General features: G+C 37.0%; 1 protein-coding gene across 2 annotated transcripts in view; it reads left to right on the top strand.

Annotated features, from left to right (window-relative positions):
* LOC306880808 (DENN domain-containing protein 5A-like) overlaps positions 1 to 26,915 on the top strand; it is a 51,082-nt gene that overhangs the window by 19,208 nt on the left and 4,959 nt on the right. For both annotated transcript variants that reach the window (XM_079434578.1, XM_079434577.1), the window contains 14 exons: positions 2,398 to 2,585; positions 3,953 to 4,267; positions 8,251 to 8,466; positions 8,769 to 9,003; positions 11,844 to 11,994; positions 12,521 to 12,614; positions 14,607 to 14,738; positions 15,827 to 15,979; positions 16,089 to 16,176; positions 17,347 to 17,431; positions 22,415 to 22,543; positions 22,890 to 23,011; positions 23,751 to 23,896; positions 26,747 to 26,865. In XM_079434578.1, the coding sequence (XP_079290704.1) occupies positions 2,398 to 2,585; positions 3,953 to 4,267; positions 8,251 to 8,466; positions 8,769 to 9,003; positions 11,844 to 11,994; positions 12,521 to 12,614; positions 14,607 to 14,738; positions 15,827 to 15,979; positions 16,089 to 16,176; positions 17,347 to 17,431; positions 22,415 to 22,543; positions 22,890 to 23,011; positions 23,751 to 23,896; positions 26,747 to 26,865 (2,173 nt within the window). The remainder of the gene's footprint in view (positions 1 to 2,397; positions 2,586 to 3,952; positions 4,268 to 8,250; positions 8,467 to 8,768; positions 9,004 to 11,843; positions 11,995 to 12,520; positions 12,615 to 14,606; positions 14,739 to 15,826; positions 15,980 to 16,088; positions 16,177 to 17,346; positions 17,432 to 22,414; positions 22,544 to 22,889; positions 23,012 to 23,750; positions 23,897 to 26,746; positions 26,866 to 26,915) is intronic.

Below are 26,915 nucleotides of genomic sequence, written 5' to 3'. Positions count from 1 at the left end.
ATGGCCTTAACCTAACCTAACAGAGTTCTGAATGAATGCCATGCAAACATTGATTTTAGCTCATCTTCTTGATTTTTGGCTTGTTCTGTTTAGCACAGGCTGGTTTTAGACAAGAGAATAAACAGGCGGTTATATTGCAGTGTACTGCGACATGCTCTTTCTCTCTTTTCACACTCTCTCTCCTTCTCAGTGTCCGTGTGAGCTCATCGTAGCGCTTTGTTCTCTCTCGTTCTTGTCAAACTCACAGCCCACCCTTTTCTCAGAAACACCTGGTAGTTTGCAAATTAAAATCAAAGCTTTCTGTGGAGTATTTAAGCGAATAAGTTTTGAAGTTGAAAGTTAAAATTGTATCAGTTGAGTCTTTTGTGTTTGTCATTGCCATATGCTTGAAATGTGTTTTCACAGTATGTCTCAGAATATGTCAAAATATCATTATATTTATGAAAATGTCACTTACATGTACATACATTGCTAAACGCAATATAATTGGTAGTGTTTCCTGCTGGAAATCCTCAGCAGGCCATTTTAGATTGAATTTAAAGCAGCATGGGAAGATTGTTTTGCGATTCAGTGGCAGATGTGCTGATTGGATCAATTACACCAACAAGGAAGAGCAAATTACAGGAGGCAACTACAAAGCGACAGGGGGCTGGGTGGATGCATTGCTGTGGTGTTGCTTAGCAACCGTCCTCCGGATAAGGAGGATGGTGGTGATGCAGCATAAATATGATTGGCTGGAAATGACATCATCCCTTTCTGTATCCAGAAGGCTCGTGCTGTAATGTTTGTGGACAGTGAGAGTCCAGGATGAAAAGGGCTTGATGTCATTAGATTGAGCATCCGCACACACACACACACACACACAGCAGGGTGTTAGTGCTAAAAACCAAGATAGCCTACGTTGCTCTATAAATAACATGTGCAATTGTAGCATATATAAATACCCTGGCTCTTTCCCAGGTACGTGAATCCTTGAGACGGGCATCTGCTGCTAGATCAATGGATGTTTGCCAGTTACTGCTCATTTCCCTATATAGACTTCGCCCTCAGTTGCAGGACAGTCAGTTAGCTTTACGTCATCTGACTCATACTTGAATTAATATATTATTTTACCATAATATTAATTCATATTAAATAATATTCAAATGTTTAAAATATTTACATTTATGAAAACACATTTTCTTGAGGTAAAATAAAGTAAGCATTAAGTTAAATTGAATTATTAATATATAAATGAATAATGCAGGGTTTTTTTGGGGTACCGCTGACTCATGCTGATTTTCATTATGATGAATCTGTGACTATGAAACTGGAGTAGGATTTACTTGAAAAAAAGCTAAACTGTTTTCATTTTGAAATTGCTGAATAATGTCACAAATAATTACAAAGAAATGGTAGCACATTGAATTAAACATGACATTTTGAAAGACTTTTGTATGACGTACTCCAGTAATCTTTTTATTTACAAATTCGACAAATCATTGTTTAGAACACTTTCTACTTCAAAATTTCATATGTAATTCTAAATATTTCTTGATGATTCTGTGAAATTATTTATGAGTGAAAGAGTGAAAAATTGTTTCCTTGAAGCTTTTTTCCTAGTAAATTCTGAGGACGTGAGGACTGTGTGTGTGTGTGTGTGTGTGTGTGTGTGTGAATAGGCCTGTTGTTGTTACTCGGGGTGCTTAGAGGCTGGTTTAGTATTCTTGTCTCTCTGTCAGTCGTGACACCCTATGGGACTGCAGGGTGGAGACCATAAAAAATTGCCCATTTTGTCTGGGTTTTGTGTGTATGAGAATAACATGTAATATATTCTCTATATTGTGATATTTTTAGTTTTAAATGCCCACTTGAGAATGCATTGTGTGCCAGTCACTTAAGAAGCACACAATTTAAGCATTTCTACAATACCCAAATGACTGAATGCTAAGAACATTATCACACACACACACACACGTTTACTTAGCTATCTAAATGGGGACATCCCATAAGCGTAATGGTTTTTATACTGTACAAACTATATGTGCTATTGCCCTACACCTAAACTTAGCCCTCAAAGGAGACTTTCTGGATTTTTACAATTGAAAAAAAACCTTTGTTTAATTTATTTTTAAACCCATTTTACAAATGAGGACGTCCGCAAAGGGAGGGTTTTGGAGATTTTGTCAGGTTTACCTCACTTTTGGGTACAAATTTGTCCCCAAAATATGGTTAAGTAGGTACACACACACACACACACAAATTACAGTACTGAAAATTGAAAAATGGAGTAAAGAAAACCTTTAGTGTGTGATTATTCTGTCCTTACAGATGGATAATCTACATGACTCTGTAAATGAGCTCTGTGCAGTGTAACGCTGCTCAGAGAGTGACGTGTCTTAATGTGTCTCTGTCCAGATTACCAGCGGCTGATGACGGTAGCGGAGAGCATCACAGCCTTAATGTTCCCCTTCCAATGGCAGCATGTGTACGTGCCTATCCTGCCCGCTTCACTGCTCCACTTCCTGGACGCTCCTGTGCCGTACCTCATGGGTCTGCACTCCAACGGCCAGGATGACCGCACCAAGCTGGAACTTCCCCAAGAGGTGTGTGACACACACTCGCTCCCAGAGAACCGACTCATCCTGCAGTTCAGTTCAGGATGAATTCATGTTCAGGGAGGATGTCATGTGGTTTTATTAAAGAATTAGTGCTGCAGCCTTATAGGTAGTGATCATCATAATCTGTTTGGCCTCACACTCATCTCAGTTAAAGAAAAAACTCATGCTTAAATCTCATTAGGTCATGCGTCAACAGCACCCGGCCGTTAGATGTTGTGGTAATTAGGCTGAAATCCTAACTCTACCCAATTAAAAGAGATATACATGAATGTATTTTTAAAATGTTTTTGATAGTCTCTTATGCTCACCTGCATTTATTTGGTGAAAAATACAGTAATATTGTGAAATATTATTACGATCCTAAATAACTGTTTTCTGTTTACTATATTTTAAAATGACATTTATTTATGTGATGACAGCTGAATTTTCAGCAACTTTTACACTAGTTTTTAGAGACGTGATGCTTCAGAAAACATTCTAATATACTGATTTGGTGAATTATTCAAATTAATAATGAGAATGGTGTAATATTTGTTTTTTGTGTGTTTTCAGGATTTTTTGACCAAGAAAGCTCAATCATCAATTGTCAGTTGAATAATATATAGCTATAATACCACAGAAATATGAATGTAACTGTAAACCACGTGCATTTTGAATAATAATATCTCCCTTTAAAAACCTTTCTGGTCATCTTTATCTCCCTCCTTATATGTGACATAAACAATATTGGTAAAACCTTTTGTAGGAAAACAATCTCTATGACCTTGCTCACTGATGAGATATCCACTCTTTCCTTGATCTTACCTGAAAAGCAGAAGTAAAAAGTCTGCTTTTCATGTGGAGTTCCTTTTGAAATAAATCTTCAATCAAACATTTCTCAGCTACACTGCCACTTTACTTCTTTTAGTGTTTATGAAAGAAATTGGTGGCACCAATCTGCAGGGAAAGCAAGCTCTACAAAGTATCACTGGCAGCATACTGTGGCAGCATCATGGCACAATGATGAGAACCATATAAAAACTATAGTATGCCAATATGATAATCATTCTGTATTGTTATATATCAAAGGTACGTCAAAGAATAACATGGTAGTGCAATAGTACTATTCGGTACTTTTTTGTTAGTCTGCATTCCTATTTTTACTATAAAAGTGTAAAATTGTCAAACCTTGTTTTTTTATATGATTATACGAGTATATAATTCTCAACTGAGCATCATTGGTTTGTTCGTTTGTCCTCTAGTGAGAAAATGAAAGTCAGTGTTACAACATTGTTCATAATCTCTTACAGAAATTTCTGTTACGTAATCTCATAGATCAATATTTGTAATGAAATAACTCTTGTACCCTTCAGGCCAACCTTTGTTTTGTCGATATTGACAACCACTTTATCGAGCTACCTGAGGACCTGCCTCAGTTCCCCAACAAGCTGGAGTTCATCCAGGAGATCTCGGAGGTTCTGTTGGCGTTTGGCATATCTTCAGAGGCAAACCCACAGTGCAGCGAGGGCCAGGGCAAGCTCAGGGGCTTCCGTTCAGGGGACACGGCCTCTGACAAGCGCAACGGCAACCTGGCCGGCTCACCACTCAACTCGTACTTGCTGAGAGAAAACCAAACCATAGCTCGTCTGCAGGCGCTGGTCAAGAGGACTGGAGTCAGTCTGGAGAAGGTGAGCATGGGAATGAAGACACAAAGTACGTGTCTGTTTTAAGTAGTAAAACATGGTTCTTTAAAAGATTGTTATGGTTTTTAAAAGGAATTCTGTGTTTATAGCTAGCAGGCAAGCGAATAAACATTTGCAGTGTTTTATTATCACACTGATTGGTAGCCACATTAGGATATCATATCAGGGACTTGGACGCCACATAAAAATTTGTAAAACAGTGTTTATTGCACTGTTGCTTGTGGGGGAATAGCATGATTAAAGCATAACCAGAATTTTATCCACCTCGAAAAAATTAAAAAAGATCTCATCTCATTATCATTTCACTTCAGACCTCAAGCACTAAGTGCTTTAACAAAAAGCTCTCTGAGAATAAAAAAAAACATCCTTAGAAATCCACTAAATTCTGGTTGTATGTTGATCTCAATTCACATACTTATTCTATGCAATTTTCTTGTGATAGGAAATATGTAATAAGACCAGTATACCAGCATCAAATTAAGTATTATTATTGTATTACACTAATGCATTCGTGCAATTTATGCCAACAACTCCCTTGTCACCTACTGGTAGTGTCTGCATCTGAATTCATTAATTCATTATTACCCAACTAATGCAAGGGGTTGTGGACAATAGAAGTTCAAAAGGTAAGCGTTTTATTTTATTGTATTTTTACTATTTTAATATTATTTGGGTCCATACATTTTCTTAACTTGAATAATAATTATGACAGATAGTATCCAAATAAGTGAATGTGTTTCTTTAAATGCATTTTAAAGAATTTCTTTCTTCCTTTCTTTCTTTTAACAAACTAAGCAAAACGTAAAAAAATAAAATGTTTACTGAATCAACTTTATATATTACATATAAAAAACAGTTAAGAACTATAGTTTTAATAGTAAATGTGTATATTATGCTGTAAATTCTCTTAGACAAAGACATTTAGAGAAATTAAAGGGATTTGCTGTGAATTAAATAATCTGGACAATGACTTGAGCAGTGATGACAGCTGCTTTGTTTAAAACAGATCTTTTCAGTGTGGGCAATAATTATAATTATTGTGTGGGCAATGAAAAAATGTCTGTTAAGACTGAGCGCGCTCTGTTTTTATTCTCAGAAAGCTTGAGGTCTCTCTCGATGACATTAAGCAGCTTAAGGACACACTGTCTAAAGACCAGGGATTGACCCCTTACTCTTAATATAGCTCCTAGAGAGAGTTTGTCACAGCCTTAAAGCTGTACTAGTTAAATTCCATCATACTGACTTGATGTTCAATGATTCCCTTATATAGAATGAGCTGTCAGGCACTTGTTTGCTTTCCTTGCTCTCTGTGTATTGCCGCTTGATCTGTATGGTTATATTCTCTTGGGAACGAGCCTCATTTGCTTCATAAATCAAGGCAGATTTGTAGACTTCCGTTCCCAGCACTCTCTGCTCTCCATTCAGGGTGTTACCATGGAGAATAGATAACTCAGATCAGCTCCGAAAGCTGTGCGCTGATATTTGCTGCCACATTTTCCCACTCTCTTGTTCCTCCTCTCTATTAACTCCTACCTTTACTTTTAAAGTTGTCGTGAAATGGAAAATCACCCTATTTTCTAAATTGCTTGCTGTTGATCTTATTGTGAACAATTCATTCATGCATGATTCATTCTATTAGAAGAAACAAAAACAACAAAAAGCTATTTTTTATCTAAAAATGTCATAACTCTGAAAGACTCCACTCTGGCTATGTATACTGGGCTTCTCCAAGCATTTAGTCTGCTTAAATCCCGCCCCTTTCTTACAGTTAAGTTTGTATTCAGATCTGCCTCCATCCAATCAGCAACTGATGGACAATTCCAATTACTGCCCTATTATTGATATTTTATAATCTGTTTCACACAAAGAAAATATCTGTCGCTACTTCAGTTACATTGCAGCTTCAACATTTTTCCTGGAAAATGTCAAGAGTGTAATTTAACATTTGGAAAATGTAGAGTGGTGATTGTGATGTTTTGTTAATTTTTTATTTTTTTTTATGCTGAGATTATATTAAGATGACATTCCAAAACTAAGTTTCAAGGTTGAAGGACGTCATCTACCAGCACTGAAATCTAATTGTGGCATGAATGAACAATATAAAAGTTTGGACCGATACTTGCCATGTGACAGAGACAGTGTTATTAACGTTAACTACACTCTAAAAAAATATATGTAAAATTTACGGTAAAAAAACGGCAGCTTTGGTTGCCGAAATTCTACCGTAAAAAATACGGCAACAACATTTTAGGTTTTACGGTTTTAACTTAAATTTACAGTTAAATACCGTAATTTCATTAACTGATATAATGTTAATATACCAACCTATTGAAGTACTGAAATCTGTTTTGTTCCTTTGAAATACACTGATAACCACCAAATGCAGGTGATGATGAGAAAGTCACATGATGAACCAAAGCCCATCACAAGCAGCTTTTAAATGATAACATATATAGAAGGTGCACAGTGTCATTCACACAAGCACTAAGCACCATCATGGTGAGACTCATTAAACTGAAATATGCAATAAACATTAATTTAACAACACTAGATGTAACATACAACCCTAATAAAAATAACTGATAAGAAAACTAAGAAGAAACAGTTATTTCAAATAAAAAAAAAACATCAAATACAAACAAAATTTGAAATGCAATGCAGGGAATTCTGGGAATGTCAGTTTACGATTTTTCCCTGTAAATTTTACAGGAATTTACCGTTAACCATTTAACAGGTTTTTACTGTAGCATTTTCAGTTTTTTACCATTAAAATCACGGTAATTTTTTACAGTGAAATCTAAAACCATAAAGAAAATATGTTAGTTGATTTAAAAAAAAAAAAGTCAAATGAAATAAAATATAAAAAAAACCTTTAACTTCATTTCATTCATGTTGCCAAAGAAACATTTCTCAATTTTGTTTAAAGTTGAAGTACTAAAATAACTGAAACTAAATAACATAAAAGTAATAAATAAAATAAATGATAAATAATGTATAGACATATTTAAAAATAAAAACTAATAAAATGACAAAAACACAGGATAAGTACTAAAACATTCAAATTTAATTGAAAATATGACAAATAAAATCTAATTCAAAATCTTAACAAAAATGCTATGCAAACACTGGACTAACTAAAATAATTTAGAAAAAATGTTGAAAAGTCAGATTAACATGGCGGATATAAAGTAAAGTCGTAAAGTCGTGACGTATTGTCAAGTATGGTGACCCATACTCGAAATTGGTGCTCTGCGTTTAACCCATCCAAGTGCACACACACAGCAGTGAGTAGTGAACAAATCCACACACACACACACACACACACACCGTGAACACACACCCGGAGCAGTGGGCAGCCATGCTGCAGCGCCCGGGGAGCAATTGGGGGTTCGGTGCCTTGCTCAAGGGCACCTCAGTCGTAGTATTGAGGGTGGAGAGAGCGCTGGACATTCCCTCCCCCCACCTACAATTCCTGCCGGCCGGGGGCTCGAACTCGCAACCTTTCGATTACGAGTCCGACTCTCTAACCATTAGGCCACGACTTCCCCCCAAATTCATTGTTTGCCACTTTATTTTATTGTGTTCTGCTTTAACAGAATTACAGAGAGGTGTCGTTTGCTGTGGGGATGTAGTCCCACTAATTATTTAGTATTTTTAATCAGAATAAATTTGTTACATTTCAGTTTTGCCTGAAATGGATAAATACTCTACTACAGACTTGATTTCTGGTTTGATACATCACATAGACGGTTTATCAAAACAGTTAAATATCGCTTTAAAATATGTGAGTTTAACCTGATTAATATTCATGAGCTACACGTTTGCCTTGTCATGCCATCACAACAAGCAGTCTCTCTGCTTCTTGTGCCACTGACCCCACCATCACTTTTTAATACAAGATGACACTCTTTTGTCCTTCACCTCTGTGTCTGTTTATAAGTGCATTCTTCTTTTGGTGTGTTTGACAGTTGGATGTGAAGGAGGATACGAGCACTAATAAAGATTCAAAAGTGCAGTGTGATGAAGAGGAGATGAAAATGCATCAGTTGAACATTCGGGTACGAGAGGTCTTCGCCAACCGCTTCACGCAGATGTTCTCGGACTATGAGGTGTTTGTCATTCAGCCCAGCCAAGACAAAGAGTCCTGGTTTAGCAACCGAGACCAGATGCAGAACTTTGACAAGGTGATGCTTCGCTATCCATTTATAAAGTCATGTTGGTTTATTCCCAGTTCAAATTGGTCAACAAGTGCTGACCAGCTTGAAGACCTACTATGTTACAACCAGCTCTGACCAAGAAGTTTTAAGAATTAAATTGATTAGCCATTCTTTTCAATGATTAGAATTTACCCAGAAAAATTACAACTCAAAAAACAAACAAAAAAAGTGTTTAGAGTAACTAAGTAAGACGTTTTGGGATGCTGGTACACTTTGGAGCCTACAGCAGCTTCATAGTGGTTGCCATTTCTGAATTCTGCCCACTGCAGGCCTCCTTCCTGTCGGATCAGCCAGAACCTTACCTGCCGTTCCTCTCGCACTTCCTGGAGACGCAGATGTTTGCCTCTTTCATCGACAGTAAGATCCTGTGCCACGATGACGAGGACAAAGAGCACACGCTGAGAGTGTTTGATTCCCGTGTTGACAAGATCCGCATGCTAAATGTCAGGACACCCACCCTGCGGACCTCCATGTACCAGAAATGCACCAATATTGATGAAGCAGGTGAGACGGCATAAACCTGGTGACTAATCTGTTTTAGAAATCAAATACTTACTGTGAAACCGAACAGTGAAAAGAATGAAATGAGTTAATTTCACTCAAATAATATGTAAACTCAAAGTGTCATTGTAGTAAGGTGAACTTAAAATTATTGTGTTTTCTAGTTCCCAGCATGCTTTGCAAGACAACAAGGAAAATAAATGTAGGAATTAAGTGTTATTTTGTGAGTTTTTGCACAAGATTAAGATAGAGAGACATAAGTTAGTACTTAAATGTTGTGTTATGTTAGGTTTTACATAGGTTTCTGTTATGTTGGTTTTGTAGTGTTACTGTTGTGGTGAAGAGTAGAACCTGTGGTTAGGTTGAGGATGGACAGCAAAACTCAAAGACTATATATACTGCATGTTGTTTGACTTTTAACATGCAAGTGTTGTGAGTCTTTTAGATAACTACATTAGCATGTGCCAGTGTGCTGTTTCTAAGTAGCACTTAACTATAAAGATCTGAAAGAATGTGTTGTTAATGGAAGCAAGTTGTATATAATTATCATTGTGATGAGTGGGGTGAGATCATGGAAACGAGGCTTGGCTTGGCTCCTATTGCTCTTAGCCCTGCCCCACTTGTCATAAAAAAATTAAGCTCTACTAACTTAAAATTAGATTTTGTTTACTCAGATGTTTTGAGTATTCTTAACTTTTTACAGTGCATGTATGGCATAAAAATACCTTTTTTGCCATACTCGTATAGAGTAAATTGAAATTTACTAACCATCAATATATTTTACTAGTCATTGATCATTTACTCACCCTCAAGTTGTTCCAAACCAATATGAGTTTCTGTCTTCTTTTGAATACAAAATAAGAAGATATTTTGAAGAATGTAGGTAACCAAACCAGTTGCCGGTAGCCATTGACTTCCATAGTAGGGGAAAAAAAAATACTATGGAAGTCCATGGCTACCAGCAAATGTTTGGTTACCTACATTCTTCAAAATAGCTCTAAATTGTCAGCTTTAAATAAAATAATACACAAATTAATAACCAATCTTTTTACCATTGCATATTTAGAGCAGCCAATTTTTGTTTACCAAGCCAATTTTTAATAGCATTTTGCACTTGGCTGCTGATAAATACAGACACTTTGTGCATTTATTTGTCTCTTTGTGTAATTTTCAAATGTCATAGTTCAGATGTTTCATGTACATCAAACGTGATATGCACAAATGTGAATGCAAGAACTTTATTTTTATTCTTATGTGACCTTTATTTTCAGACATCTTGCTTTTGAAGTGTTACTGGAAATTTGATCTGTTTTCCTCATGGCGCCTCGTTAATAAGAAAATCTATACGATTTAGCTTAGTAATACATAGACAGCTCACTCCATGCAACGTTCATGCTGAATTCCTCTTCCTGCAATGCATTATGGATAGGATTCTTGAATCGCATGCGTTACATTCAGATGTCTTCCATTAGCTCTTGCGACAGTTCAAGCATAGAGAGCCAAATGGAAATGTTATTTATTATTAACGTGAATAATGATTGATTAAAAGATGTCTGTGCTGGGAAACCCTTTTAAAGGCTCTCATTTATCATCATAGAACTCATTAGAAACTTAGTTTTTTGCATTATTTATTTTGAATAATTATTTTTTCATAGGTGGTGTTTGCTAAGATGTAAGCCCCTGAATCTAAGGACCAGTTTTCCTAAACAGGGCAAATTAGCGTGAGAGCGCAATTCCAAAACAGTGCATCATCTCATTTACATATCGACCAACGCACTATACCATCCGCAGCGCAAATTAGCGTAGTCACAAATAAAGAAATAAAAAAATAAAGAAGCCACAGTATGTTGAACCGGAGGCCAAAAAATGAAGGTTTGCTAGAAGTTTTGATAGAGCTGGTATTGTTGAGGGTTCCAAGTCATCTTTTATTTCCTGAAGCAAATTAAAAATAACATGTCTTCTGGCATTCCAAATAAATGAATACATGTGGAAAAAATCCTCTCCCTTCTACCACGCACTCTCTCATCTCTGAGGTGCCTCTCCTAGCAACAATAATTACAGGCATTTCAAGCGCAAAATAGTTTGACATGCTTTTTTGTGCGTTAAATAATGGTGCAAATGCCAGTAATCTGACGAGCGCAAACGTTAGTAAACGTTAGTAAAATGCGTTGCGTGATTCATTTGAATACTCTCCTCCCATGAAATAAATGCATATTCAATAAGGTCAGGTGCAAAAATAACTGTGTCCATGCCTTTTCAGCGCTAATTCGTCACTGCGCGTTTTTAGTAAAACCTGACAGTACAATTTTAACGCCAAAAGACTGTTTGCGCTGATGCTAACTGTTAGTAAAACTGGCCTTAAGTATGATATTTTGGTGCAAAACTTGCTGAAATATTGTTAGCCATAAATCTGTAGTTTGCTTTAGTTACTGAAATGTAATTAAAATTTTATTTATTAAATTTAATTTGATATTTAATTTAATTTAAAATGGTTATTTTTTATTTTAATTTTGTTTTAATGTTGTAACAATAATGTAAATATTGTTAAATGTTGAATAATTTTTTTTTTTTATGCCAAAACACTATTCACAGCTCTCGCTGTAGCATCTCTAATGGCTGATAGATTTTGTTTTGTGTATGAGATATTTTGAGCGTGGTGTGTGGGTTCACATCAGTGGCTTAACTATCTCTTTCATTGTACCACATCACTAACTCACACTGCTCCCACTATGTGGGTTTTGTGTCTCTGTGACGAAGACATTATTTCTTTTGATGACTCTATACGGGGTTTTTGTGATTCATCAGTAATATGTGCATGACGTGTTCCTCTCTTGCTACTTTAGTAAAGGCCATTGAGATGAGGCTGTGTAAGATCGACCACACAGCTCTGCATCCCCACCTGCTGGACATGAAGATTGGTCAGGGCCGCTATGAGCAGGGCTTTTTCCCCCGCTTACAGTCCGATGTTCTCTCCTCTGGACCCACCAGCAACAAGTGAGAATAAATCGCTTGGCTTTTCCTAGATGTGTTGAGACATAAATTAAGTATCTGGTGCACAAAGGCTCTCAGGGCTGTTGATGCTGGCATGACGTGATTAAATTGGACATGTTCCTGGATCAGCATCATTTGTTGGTCCTGTAAGGGCTTTTTTTGATCGTAAGTCTGGATTGATTCAATCCTGTGAATCTGTGCTTCTAGATTTTAGAACAAGATTTTAATTATTGCTTAAATATTTTGAATCCGCAGCAGTGACTGATTTGTTGAAATGATGGTAGCAACGCAAAATGGTTCATCAACAGCTATTTATATATTATGATATGATATATATCTTCAGAAGGCTTAAAAGTATTGGTTTAGCTATATTACCCCAGCTGGATGCTGCAAGGATGCTGATCCAAGAAGTTGTCTTGCTTGGGTAAATCAAACATTGAGACCGGTTCTCATAATCCAAATGCAAACTCTGGCGGTCAGTTGTTTGTGATTTTTGTTTTAATCGAACGGTGTTGTTGTGGTGTGTTAGATGGGCGAAGCGCAGTGCACCAGCACAATGGCGGAGGAAGGACAGACAGAAACAACACGCTGAACATCTCTATCTGGACAATGACCAGAGAGAGGTACGGACAGAATGCAAAATGAAATATAAATTTAATTTAAAATTAATTTTATTTATAGAATTTATTTATGGTTTATATTTACATTATTTATATTTTTCCCCCATTTTTAAAAGAAGTCTCTTATGCTCACCAAGCCTGAATTTACTTGAAGAAAAGCAAAAAGACCCAGAGTAATATTGCACAATATTATTACAATTTAAAATTATTTTCTATTTAAATATATTCTAAATACAATTCTTTTCAGTGATGGCAAAGCTGAATTTTCAGCAGCCATTACTCCAGTTTTTACTGTCAGAAATCTTTCTAATATGCTGATTTGATGCTCAAGAAACATTTCAGTATCACTTTACAATAAGATCCCAACAATGAGCTAGATATTTGTTACTGTATTTATTAATCTTTGCTAACGTTAGCTGTTGATTGTTAGTAATGTTAGTTCAGGTCCGTTAAATAATATTAACAGATACAACTTTTGATTTTAATAATGCTTTAGTAAATGGTGAATATATATATATATATATATATATATATATATATATATATATATATATATATATATATGTGTAAGTTCTTCAGTACTATATTTATGGTGTACAATATTATACAGTACAATATTTTGGTCACAACAGTTCCATATGGGTTATTTCACAGTGTTATATTATTACTATTACCTATACTCTTACTATTATCTATATTTTATAATAATAATAGTAAAGAATGACTATCTATTTCCCAATTTTTTGACTGGTAGTGTACATGTTTGTTAGTTTTGTGCATGTTTTGCTAGTTTCTAAATGTTTTTTTCCTGTTCTTTAGTTTTCTTTATACACTCTGTTGTTTTATTGTCCATTGTCATTATTTTATAGCTTCTTTCATAGCATGATTAATGTGTTTCTTTTGTTTTTGTTCGTTAACTTTCTCTTCCTGGATCTCTTTTCTTCACCCCTCTTTTTTCATACTTGTCCGTCTCTCCTCTGTCTTCCTCTCTCTCTCTCTCTCTCACAAACAAACACACACTCTCAGCATGTGGAGTGTCTGTATTCTGAGCTTCAGCTTCTGCTGGCTCTGGACTACTACTGGTTCTCGCAGTCCTTCAGGCCCTGTCTAAAGTCCGTTAAGGTGGATGTGGTATGTGCTAGATGAGAGATCAGGCCGTAGCTCAGGCTGTGAATCTCAATCTGCCAACTTTGACGTTCCTCACTGCCTTTCCTGTCTTAAAAGCTTGAGCCCTCATCCCCATCAGTGTCTGTAGCTTCCTGCTTTTGACACATTTGTCAAATTCAAAATGAAATCTGTTCCCTTATGATTTATTTGGCAGGTGAATACAATTCAGGCAAGATTTGAGTCATTTATTTACTGCAGAAAAACTCATGTTGCTCCAAAATTAAACAAAAGAAATTAGAAATAATAATTTACACAGAAAATGAAAACCTTTATTAAGTCCATTAATATTTTTGTATTGCCGTATTATTTTTTACTAGAATTAAACTCATTTAAACCCCTCTCCTTCATTTGTCAGTTTGCTTTTATCTTGTCATAAATGTCTGCTTGAGATGTAGTGCTTGAGTCTCGTGTACCATTTTTATATTATTTTAAGATCCTTTTATTGTGCTTTTGTGGGATTTTAGACAGTGCCGGCCCTTTTTTATTGTAATTTTATGGTAAAACATCAGAACATTCTTCAGAATGTCTATTTTTGTGCCCCATGGAAGAAAGGTCACATGCCTTAAAATGATGCATTTCATAAAATCTTTTTATATGTATATATATGACTTTTCTTCATAAGATGAGCCTTTATTTTGTGGTAAATTTAACACAATACCAAGATTTAAATGCCTAGGTGTGTAGGTATTATAGGTGTTCTATATATTGTAAACCGCCTGTGCTTGCCATGGTGTTTAAGCAAATGAACTTGGGAGTGTTTAGCCACCAGAACTATAAATTTCTAAATTTTGTTGGGCGACATGTAACTTTTTAATATTGTTAATGCAGAAGTACATCCAGGAGGCCAGGAACCTGGGCACCACTCTACGCCAGCCCAAACTCTCCAACCTGTCACCTTCAGTCATCGCACAGACCAACTGGAAGTTTGTAGAGGGACTGTTAAAGGAATGCAGAAATAAGGTGTGTGTTTTGATCCTCCTATAGATTTTAACTAAAAAAAGTGGTATTAATATCCGTGAGGTTGATCTAGATAGACCAGGTTTTCAAGGGCACTTACTATGCCCCTTTTTACAAGATGTAATATTGGCCTTGGGTGTCCCCAGAATGTGTCTGAGAAGTTTCAGCCCAAAATACCCCACAGATCATTTATTATAACAGTTGGAAAATGCCATTTTTGGGGTGTGTCTAAAAAAGAGCTGATTTGGAGTGTATGGCTTTAAATGCAAATGAGCTGTATAGTCCCAGCCCGTGTCCAGAAGAGGGTGTCGCGTAAACGTCTCTCTGCATTGCATATCTACAGCAATGCATAGCCGGTATAAGCAACATAACCAAGAGCGAGAGAACCGGTGTTCAGCCGTACATATGGGAAGCCAGATGCACTGAAAGTGGGATGAAACAGCGCAGTGTTGCAGAGCTCGGCCCGCTCTGACCTGTCAACGGCGCGGATCAATGGACCGAGCCACTTGACCGCACTACTGAACAAATCTCGTGCGCGACGCTGATCAGTTAAAAATACATAATGTACGCACACAAATACGGTTAAAACACTAAGCACTATAACAACATGACATTCACAAAGGAGTCTGGAGTGATACACGTATTTAGGTAGATTTTGAGGCGCATTACCTTGAAAAATTAAAGTAATCCACAGCAAAAATGAAGACTCTTATGTTCAGTCTCACATCCAAACACAGAGCACCGGGATTGCTTACGAGACGTTGTTGACATTATAGCTGCTCGAGTGCGGAGAGAAAGGAGGACAGTGTACAACCGCTGAGGGCAATGCAGGGCTGTCAATCAACCCCTGTGACCCCGGCCCTACGCAATGTGACGTCACACTGCGGTGAGAGCCAAAACGGCAGGCCTAGTGAGACCGACCTGGTTTAAAGGGGATTAAAAAATGAAGAGTGGGTGGATTTTTATTATTGTAGGGTGGTTGTGTTTACACACTGCCAACACACATTTATGTCCAAACACCATGTAAAAGTGGGTTTTGCATAATAGGTGCCCTTTAAGCTATAAATAACCTTACGTGATCTGTGACTTAGACCAAACGTATGCTGGTGGAGAAGATGGGACGGGAAGCGGTGGAGCTGGGCCACGGGGAGGTTAGCATCACTGGCGTGGAGGAGAACACGCTCATCGCCAGCTTGTGTGATCTGCTGGAAAGAATCTGGAGTCACGGTCTGCAGGTCAAACAGGTACATAGACAACATAGACTGGGCATACAGTCATCGCGACGCTTATGAATGTGGTAATGTGTTAAGTAGTGTGCTTGTTTGACTGGGTTCTTCTCTTTGTGTTTACCAGGGAAAATCCGCCTTGTGGTCGCACCTCTTACATTATCAAGAGAGTAAAGAGAAGAGAGACGCTACTCCAGCAGGCCTCGGCCCCCCAGGTAAAATACTAAGATGATACAGTAATGTTTGCACATTGTAATTCCATGCATCTAGCTGCCTACATAGGATTCTTCTTCTAAAGCAGCATGTTAACCAAAATATATCCTCATAAGTGACTGATTTGAAACACTCTACATAGGCAACTCCTCACGTTAACCATACAAAAGACTCAACTAACATGAGTAATTCCAACTTTTAATATTATATTTGCATGTGCTGCTATGCTAACAACTTGAAATTTTGCCAGTGTTGTTATTTTTACTAAAGGTTTGTTCACACCAAGGACAAATCTATTACTATAAAGTTTTAACAATAGTTCTAATTCTATGAGAATATGGAAGTCCAATCCACAACTATAACAATAACAACACAGAAGAACATTAGTGTTGGAATCACTTTCAAAGCTTTTTTTTCCCAGCTGACGAATCATAAAAACATTGACAGTCAATCTTGACTTTAAAGAACTTCAGATGACAAACTGACTATAAAAAATCTTAGTGTGAAGGGCCTTAAAACTGAAACTTACAACTATTTTCATTAATTGAAATAAAGCTCACATAAAATAAATTGTAAGTATTAAAATTAAAACTTAAAAAGCTTAAAATCAGAAATGTTGCTCTGGCAACTAACTGAAATACAATAAGTTTAAGTACTAAAATTACTAAAACAGAAATAGATATAGGTTAAAAGTCAATTAAAATATTCAATAAAACAATCATGAAAAAATAACAAGTTAAGTAAAAAACTACAACTTAATTTGAATGAAAACGGAAAATAAAAAAAGCTTTTTAAAAATATGAAATACAATAATAATATTAATAAAACTAAAATAATTCTGTATTCTATAATGCACAAATTGCACACATATAGGTTAAAATGTATTTTGTTTGAAGATTTTTTTACATTTTCATTTACATTTTAAACATTGACAACAATATAAGTGTTTTTATTTTGCATTCATTGCATTTGTTACAGTGCATTCTGGGATGTATGCAATGCTTTAGAATTTTGTAAAGATTAGCTGTCTGTTTGGAACAGCCTCCACATCAGATGCCAAAAATCTTTTCTAGGTAGGCAGAGCCTGTATAGTGCTTGTGAAGCTGGCTTTCATTGAAAGCATGCTGAATAGGTTTGATTTCTCAGCTTATTTTCCCTGTTTTGTGTCTCAGGTATCATTCATAACACAGAGAGACGGAAGTCAGATGCTGGCTGTGCAATGCCCCCTCTCAAAGTCTCTTTGATCCAGGACATGAGGTGAGAATTAAACTACTATAGTGTAGAGCAAAACAATCACTACACAGAGAAGTGCCGATGCCTTCATTTGTACTCTCAATTTTTGGTTCTGGCTGTATGGTGGTTTTAGTCTTACATAGTATGTTTGATTATCATATTACCTTTTTTTTCCACAAAAATGGTGCTGGTTCTTGTGGTGGTGCCAGGTTCTAAAGTGGGGGATCTGATCTCTCTCTCTGGGTAAATGATTTTGCTAAGCTGATGATGCAAAGGCAAACAAACAAAACAAAAAACACATATGGACATCCAGTATTGACATCAAAGTTACCATAGATATAATACTGTCAATACAGGCTCAGAAGTTACATTTCCGACACATGCTTTAAGCAGTTGACCAATCACAACAGACTGGGCCAGCTGACCAATCAAAGCAGAGTGAGCTTTTCGGAAAGGAGACAGGAACTAAAACATTTCAGGCAGAGGATGAAAAGACGTGCTGCTATATGTACAGTATAAGAAAATAGAGTGCAGTGAGTGTACGGGAAGGGGGGGTCGATTCCTCACATTGCGTGAAGAAAGCATCGAGACGTTTCATGCCGCCACATTATTTCCAGCCTAATTAGCACCAGACTCCTGCTGAGCTGTGCCGTGACTTAGCAGTGCAGGAAAGCCTTAGCATGACATCCTTCTCTTTAGACACGTCAGCAGCTCCTCCTAAAAATGCTAATCGATAAACATAGTATTTCAGTAATAATATTTGCGGAAGAAGCTTTTTTCCTGATGTCAGCATAATATAACAAGACAATGGCATTGTTTAGTACATTAATATTATGGTCTACAAATTCAAATGTGGCTTCAGCAGTCTGTAAATCTGAGGTTTGTAGAGTCTGGAGGGCAGCACTAAACGCTATAATACATTTATGTAATGGAAGGTCAGACCGTGTTGACTACCAGAGGTGGAGTGGAAGATAATGCGTCTGGACGTGGCATGCATGATAGTGGCTGTTAGCGATGACAGCAGGCTGGCTGATGCTCCAGGGAGTCTGTGAACCATTTCTCCTGCCCCCATTTTCTCTTCTGAACGGCTCCTGAGAGCCCTGGCAAATTCCCACTGCACTGAAAGCACGCAGTGGGTTCAGTGAACCTGTGCACAGCAGGTTACGGCCGTATCTCTGCAAGAGCTCTTTTGATGCTTATAGAGTCATTGCTTAAGGTGCAATCACATTAGGCAAATTTTCTTGGAAGAAATACAGTATTTGGAAAACATGCAATAGGGAATTCTGTGAGAAAGCAAAATATTTCCTCACGCAGCTTTCGTAACTGGTTTAAGTTGGTCATGCATATTTGCCACACTGACCAACAGAAAGCTGCTTGGTTTGAAAGTGACTTCTGTGCGAGTTGTGCTTCACCGATTTACTTTTGACAGTAGACAACTTTTTTGTTTTTGTAAAAATTCTCTCAAATTTTGATAATGTGAACGCACCTCAATGCTGATTCTGATTAGAGTTAGGGTTTGAGTTTATATCATATATAACAATATACTATATGTGACCCTGGACCACAAAACCAGTCTTAAGGCGCTGGGGTATACAGGTCCTTCTCAAAAAATTAGCATATTGTGATAAAGTTCATTATTTTCTGTAATGTACTGATAAACATTAGACTTTCATATATTTTAGATTCATTACAACACAACTGAAGTAGTTCAAGCCTTTTATTGTTTTAATATGATTTTGGCATACAGCTCATGAAAACCCAAAATTCCTATCTCAAAACATTAGCATATTTCATCCGACCAATAAAAGAATGGCCATTATGCTTTATACATAATTTATACACTCAATACTTGGTCGGGAATCCTTTTGCAGAAATGACTGCTTCAATGCGGCGTGGCATGGAGGCAATCAGCCTGTGGCACTGCTGAGGTGTTATGGAGGCCCAGGATGCTTCGATAGCGGCCTTAAGCTCATCCAGAGTGTTGGGTCTTTCGTCTCTCAACTTTCTCTTCACAATATCCCACAGATTCTCTATGGGGTTCAGGTCAGGAGAGTTGGCAGGCCAATTGAGCACAGTAATACCATGGTCAGTAAACCATTTACCAGTGGTTTTGGCACTGTGAGCAGGTGCCAGGTAGTGCTGAAAAATGAAATCTTCATCTCCATAAAGCTTTTCAGCAGATGGAAGCATGAAGTGCTCCAAAATCTCCTGATAGCTAGCTGCATTGACCCTGCCCTTGATAAAACACAGTGGACCAACACCAGCATCACTGACTGTGGGTACTTGACACTGGACTTCAGGCATTTTGGCATTTCCCTCTCCCCAGTCTTCCTCCAGACTCTGGCACCTTGATTTCCGAATGACATGCAAAATTTGCTTTCATCCGAAAAAAGTACTTTGGACCACTGAGCAACAGTCCAGTGCTGCTTCTCTGTAGCCCAGGTCAGGCGCTTCTGCCGCTGTTTCTGGTTCAAAAGTGGCTTGACCTGGGGAATGCGGCACCTGTAGCCCATTTCCCGCACACGCCTGTACACGGTGGCTCTGGATGTTTCTACTCCAGACTCAGTCCACTGCTTCCGCAGGTCCCCCAAGGTCTGGAATCGGTCCTTCTCCACAATCTTCCTCAGGGTCCGGTCACCTCTTCTCGTTGTGCTGCGTTTTCTGCCACACTTTTTCCTTCCCACAGACTTCCCACTGAGGTGCACTCTGGGAACAGCCTATTCGTTCAGAAATTTCTTTCTGTGTCTTACCCTCTTGCTTGAGGGTGTCAATGATGGCCTTCTGGACAGCAGTCAGGTCGGCAGTCTTACCCATGATTGCGGTTTTAAGTAATGAACCAGGCTGGGAGTTTTTAAAAGCCTCAGGAATCTTTTGCAGGTGTTTAGAGTTAATTAGTTGATTCAGATGATTAGGTTAATAGCTCGTTTAGAGAACCTTTTCATGATATGCTCATTTTTTGAGATAGGAATTTTGGGTTTTCATGAGCTGTATGCCAAAATCATCAATATTAAAACAATAAAAGGCTTGAACTACTTCAGTTGTGTTGTAATGAATCTAAAATATATGAAAGTCTAATGTTTATCAGTACATTACAGAAAATAATGAACTTTATCACAATATGCAAATTTTTTGAGAAGGACCTGTATTTGTAGCAATAGCCAAAAATACATTGTATGGGCCAAATATTGTCCTATCCTAACAAACCATACATCAATAGAAAGCTTATTTTTTTCAGTTTTCATCTCAATTTTGAAAAATTGACACTTATGACTGGTTTTGTGGTCCAGGGTCACATATATACTAAAAAAATGGACTTTATTCAGTAAATTTCATAACATGAATCTTAAATCATGCGACTTCTTGAAAAGATGTTGCTTAGATATGGCTGAAGATCTGCTTTGCAAAAAAATCCCTTACATAGAATAGAGTGCTACAGAGATGATATTTTTGTAGGCCAACTAGGAAGTTAGCATCACCCTGGTTCCTTTGTTTACCTGTTCAGTTTAATGACGTTTTATGTCCCTGTCAAATTCAGCAGTCCCATTTAGACACTTGTTAGCAACTGTCTTTTTTAAAGACAAGTGAAAGCTTTAAAAATAATCACAGGTGAGTATTACTGATGTATTTAATGTTGTAGAAGAAAAGTTTAAATATCATGAGCTTGTGTTCACCACAGACCTTATTTCAAGCATTTAACCAAAATAAAATACGTCGACACTCTCCCGCAACATTCTAATATGTTTTACAGGCAAGCAGCACTCATATTTTCTTCTATTCAAACCATCCTTTTGAGGTTTATATTTTTATGATGTAATTATTATATTGTGTGATATTTCATTTTGATGTATTATTCTAGGGATCTTAGAATCTCTAGAGCAAGAAACTCTTCTCTGGCAGTGTTATTAAAAAATTACATGACTGACAACCAGACACGATGCGACTAGATACCATTGACAAGCAATATGTCTGTCGACACCAGACGCGACAACTAAAATACTCAGCAAAATCAATCACAATTCAATCAGCCGTTCAGAAGAGCGTGTGGGCGCGCTTTCTCTGCAAGTGCGCTTCTGTCTCGCATTGAAATTCAAATTCAATCATATGAACATTGTTCAAATTGCATACCCAGTGACTGATACTGTGCTTGTCATTCAAATACGGCTGTTTGTTCACTTTAGAGTTCACAATTTGAACTGTCTTGTTTCCTTTATTATGGTATTTTCAAGATCTTAGTTAAATGATTTTACTGTTGCTTTGACAATGAATATTACAGTCATGCAAAATTGATATTTGAACTCTGTTCCCCTGATGCTAGTAGCATATCGGCATTGCAGCTATTAAGGACAATAACTTGGAAAAGATTCTTGTGATAAAGGAAAATATTTAATGTGTCGCAGAGCAGTGTCATGCCTGGTTAGGACACGCTGACTTAAAGGGATAGTTTACCTAAAAAAGAAAATTCTGCCATTAATTACTCACTCTCATGTCGTTCCAAACCTGTAAGACCTTTGTTCATCTTCGGAACACAAATTAAGACATTTTTGATGACCCTCCCATAGACAGCAAGGATCCTAACACGATCAAGGCTCAGAAACGTAGCAAAGAGATCGCTAAAATAATCCACGTGGCATCAGTGGTTCAACCGTTATGTTATAAAGCTACGAGAATACTTTTTGTGCGCAAAGAAAACAAAAATAACGACTTTATTCAACAATTTGTCTCCGCATCACCCTGTAACGCAAATTTGGAGAGTATCACAAACGTAAACAACGTATGTACGTGGATACTTTGTCTATGGAGGGTCAGAGAGCTCTCGGAATGCATCAAAATTCCAAAATTTTTGTTCCCGAAGATGAACGAAGGTCTTATGGGTTTAGAACGACATGTAAAGTAATTACATAATTTTCATTTTTGGGTGAACTATCCCTTTAATTCTAGTAGAAATTGGAACTTGAAGTCCTGTTATCAATATCCTGTGACTGTAATTCGCTGTATGTCATTCTTCAGGCACATCCAGAACATCAGTGAGATCAAGACAGACGTTGGGAAGGCTAGGGCATGGGTGCGTCTTTCTATGGAGAAGAAACTGCTGTCCAGGCACCTGAAGCAACTTCTGTCTGACCATGAGCTCACCAAGTAAGACCTATTGACTAGTTCTTTAGTGAGGGCAGTGTTATAAATCAGAAGTACTGTAGAGGATCATTTGGATATCAGACAGTTAAAATGCAAGAGATGTAGCAGAGCAAAGAATAAGGCACCATTAAAAATGAAGATTTTTTTTTTAATTATTAATGGGCCTTGAACCATAAAGTGGCTCATCCTCAGTAAAGAATGCTTTGTGGTGTCCTCTTCTGACCTGAAATGCATTTGAACTCATTTTTTCAGGCTCTTTGCTCATGCACTTATCTTTCAATTGTTTCCTTTAAAGCTTTTGTGTTTAGATTTGTACTGTATGGTTTAATGTGTTTGTATTTGTTTGAAGGAAACTCTATAAGCGCTACGCTTTCCTGCGCTGTGATGATGAGAAGGAGCAGTTCCTCTACCATCTCCTCTCTTTCAACGCTGTGGACTACTTCTGCTTTACCAACGTCTTCACCACAATTAGTAAGAGTCACCAAAATCTCTCTGTATACCATTAAAGATATAGTCCACCTAAAAAAGAAAAATTTACATTTTTACTTACTACTGATGATGTTGCCAAGAAGATATTTTAAAGAATGTTTGTAACCAAGCAGTTTCGGTTCCTGTTGTAATCCATTATATGTTTTAACCATAAAGTGGAAGTCAATGGGAACTGAAACGGTTTGGTTACCAACAAAATATCTTTTCATTTCACAGAAAAATTATCTAGGCTATATTCTGTATTTGGCATCCTTGGTTATATTCAATATCTTGAAACTGAAATGTTTTTCTTTCAAAATTTAGGCGAAACAGATTGTTTAAAAACAAAAACAGTTGCCAGTTAGAAATAGTCATGGAAAAATGACATTTGTTTTTTAACAAAATAACTGCAAGACAAAGATATTTAATAATGTCCTATATGTACAAATGATATGGAATAAAAAATTGCATTTAAGAAAAAAAAAGAAATTGCATGACCTCTGTGAGAATTTTGGAGGCATGCTCAGCGTCTGATGGCCAAAATAGTGTGAATGTAATCTAGTTTAAGGAAATTTAATGGCCTAATAAAATGTTCATTAAATAATAATTTTCATGAGGTTGCTTATTAATATAACATTAGCATAATCGTTGTGACTGTATATTAAATAATATATAAGTGATAGATAAAAAAAAATTGTCATCATTTACTCACCCTGAACAACCAACATGTTGTTGTTCACAGTGATACCATACCATGTGGTCATCATTCCCAGCAAGAAACTTGGTGGCTCCATGTTTACGGCCAACCCCTGGGTGTGTGTCTCAGGTGAACTAGCTGAGACTGGGGTTCTGCAGGTCCCCAAAAACACCCTGGAGATTACATTTGAGGTGAGCAAATATATATCAACACATACAGTGCCTTGCGAAAGTATTCATACCCCTTAATTTTTTTCACGTTTTATGTTGCTGTCTTATGTTAAACTGCTTTAAATTAATTGTTTCCACATCAATCTACACTCCATACACTATAATGGTAAAAAGAAAAACAGTTTTTAACATCTTTGCAAATTTATTAAAAATAAAAAGCTTAAATGATTCCATTGCATAAGTACTAATACTCTTATCTGGGACAGTTGAAATTTAGCTCAGGAGCATTCATATTGCTTGTAGGTGTTACTAGACTTTGAGTGAAGGTAGCCTGTGGCAAATTCAATTGAATGGGTATGATTTGGAAAGGACACGCGTCTTAATAAAAGGTCCAACAGCTTATAATGCATACCAAGCCCTGGGGTCAAAAGAACTGTCTGTAGAGCTCAGAAACAGGTTTGTGTCAAGCCACACATCTGGGGAAGAGTTCAGAAAAAAAATTCTGCTTCATTGAAGGGTTACAGAAGCATGTAGTCTCTGTTACCCTTAATGGAAGAAGTTTGAAACAACCAGGATTCTTCTTAGAGCTGGCCAAACTGAGCAATTGATGGAGAAGGGTTTGGTTGGAGTGGTGACGAAGAACCTGATGGTCACTCTAGATTGGAGAAATAGAGAAATCTACAGAAGGATAAACATCACTGCAACACTCCACCGATCTGGGCTTTATGGTGTGGCCAAACTTAATCCTCTCCTCAGTGAAGACACATGAATACACACTTGGAATTTATAAAAAAGCACCTAAAGGATCTTCAGACTCTGAGAAACAAGATTGTCTGGTCTGATGAACCTCAATTCTAAGCATCATGTTTGAAGGGAACCAGCTCTGCTCATCACCTGCAGAGTACTATCCCAAAAGTTAAGTGTGCTGTAGCAGCCTTATGCTGTGGGGCTGTTTTTCAGCGGCAGGGACTGAGGGACTCATGAGAATTGAAGAAAAGCTCAGTGCACCAAAATATTGAGATAGCTTAATGAAAACCCAGTCCAGAGCATTCAGAACCTCAGACTGGGCAGAAGGTTTACCTTCCAACAGGACAGTGATCCTAAGCACACAGCAAGAGTGGCTTATACTGTACACAACGCTGTGAATGACATTGAGTGGCCTAGCCACAGCCTGGACTTGAACCCAATCAAATATTTCTGGAGAAACCTGAAAATGTGCATCTACCCCCATCCAACCTGAAAGAGCTTGAGAGGTGAAGAGGTGAGGAGGAGAATGGCAGATAATTGGCAAATGTTGATGAACAAAGCTTGTTGCATCAAACAAAAAAGACTTAAATATTTAGTTAAGGGTATGAATACTTATGCAATGTACTTATTTGAGTTTTTTATTTTTTAATAAACTTTCGAAGTTGTGACAATTCTGTTTTTGCTTTGTTAATATGGTGTATGGAGTGTAGACTGATGTGGGGGGAAAAAGTCATTTAAAGCAGTTTAACAAGGCAGCGACATAACAAAATGTGAAAAAATTAAGGGGTATGAATACATTCGCAAGGAACTGTACATAATTTTGTCTATTACTCTGGTTTCACTATATATTACAGCTGGGTTGAAAATATAGATTTCTCAGTTTTAATCGATTCTCATCTTGATTAACCGATGTTTATTCTTAAATACAAAGAATATATGCTGTTTTCATTTGATGCATGAACAAAACTTACTGAATCTTTATTTGTAGCGCACCTCCCATCCAATAAATCTCAATAAGCTTTGTGCTTTGTTACTTTTGGTATGAAACAAAGTCTCAGCTTTCATATTCTGTCAATTTTATTACGAAATTCAAACAATAAATCCTGTTTGGCACTCTGTAATTTAGTGTGACATCGTTGTAGCACCTCAGTTCAAGCGGCAGAACAGAGCGCAAGTAAACTAACATCTCTTCCTCTTTACTACTAGTTACTGCACCAAATGAACATCAGGAAGTATGTTGAATGAAACTGTATAACTTACCGAAATGTATCATTATCATGTCTCATGTAATCTCTCAATCAGTGATAGTTACTTGATAGTTAGCTAGAAAAGTGAACTATAGAAATTAGCATTTTACTAAATATACACTATATTGCCAAAAGTATTGGGTCACCCCCTTCTAATGAACATTTTGACTACTTTAGTAATTTCTATGATTGATTGATGTAGTCAGTGTGGAAGAACTTGACTGGTCTGCAGAAAGCCAAGTCCTGATCCCAGCTGAACTCCTCTGGTGTGACTTTATATGCAAACCTTGAGCCAAAAACTCATCAACAAACACCAATGACTTGTATAGACACTATAAGGACAAAAGTGTTGGACGTGTATAAATGACAGTACCCTTATGTACAAGTCACTGGTGTTTGGAGATGAGTTTTTGGCTCAAGGTCTGCATGTAAAGTCACACCAGAGGTGTTCAGCTGGGATCAGGACTTGGCTTTCTGCAGACCCTTTTTTTCACACAGGGCCATGTGGGTTTTGATTTTGTTTTCCCTTCATAAAAAATTACTTTATTTAAAAACTGCATGTTGTGTTTACTTGTGTTATCTTTTATTAATATTTAAATTTGTTTGATGATCTGAAACATTAAAGTGTGACAAACATGCAATAAAATAAAAAATCAGGAAGGGGGCCAACACTTTTTCACACCACTGTATGTATACGTGTGTGTGTGTATATATATATATATATATATATATATATATATATATATATATATATATGAGAGAGAGATAGATATTTATTTTTGACCACCATGCTAGATATTGACTCTAAAGTGAGTTCCTGTTGTGTTAATCTGTTTGGATGAGGTTTGTTGTATAATTCTGTCTGTACTTTGCACAGTGCCAGAACCTGGGTAAGCTGACCACAGTACAGATGGGCCATGATAACTCAGGACTGTATGCTAAGTGGCTAGTGGAGTATGTAATGGTCCGCAACGGGATCACAGGGCACACCTACAAGTGAGTACTAAGGTTTTAGTAGCACCATAATCACATTATTCATTATTATA

Source organism: Barbus barbus (genome assembly GCF_936440315.1).
Source record: "Barbus barbus genome assembly, chromosome: 2".
NCBI lineage: Eukaryota > Metazoa > Chordata > Actinopteri > Cypriniformes > Cyprinidae > Barbus > Barbus barbus.
Note: the sequence above shows the minus strand (reverse complement) of the source record. Positions and strands in the feature narration are given on the sequence as shown.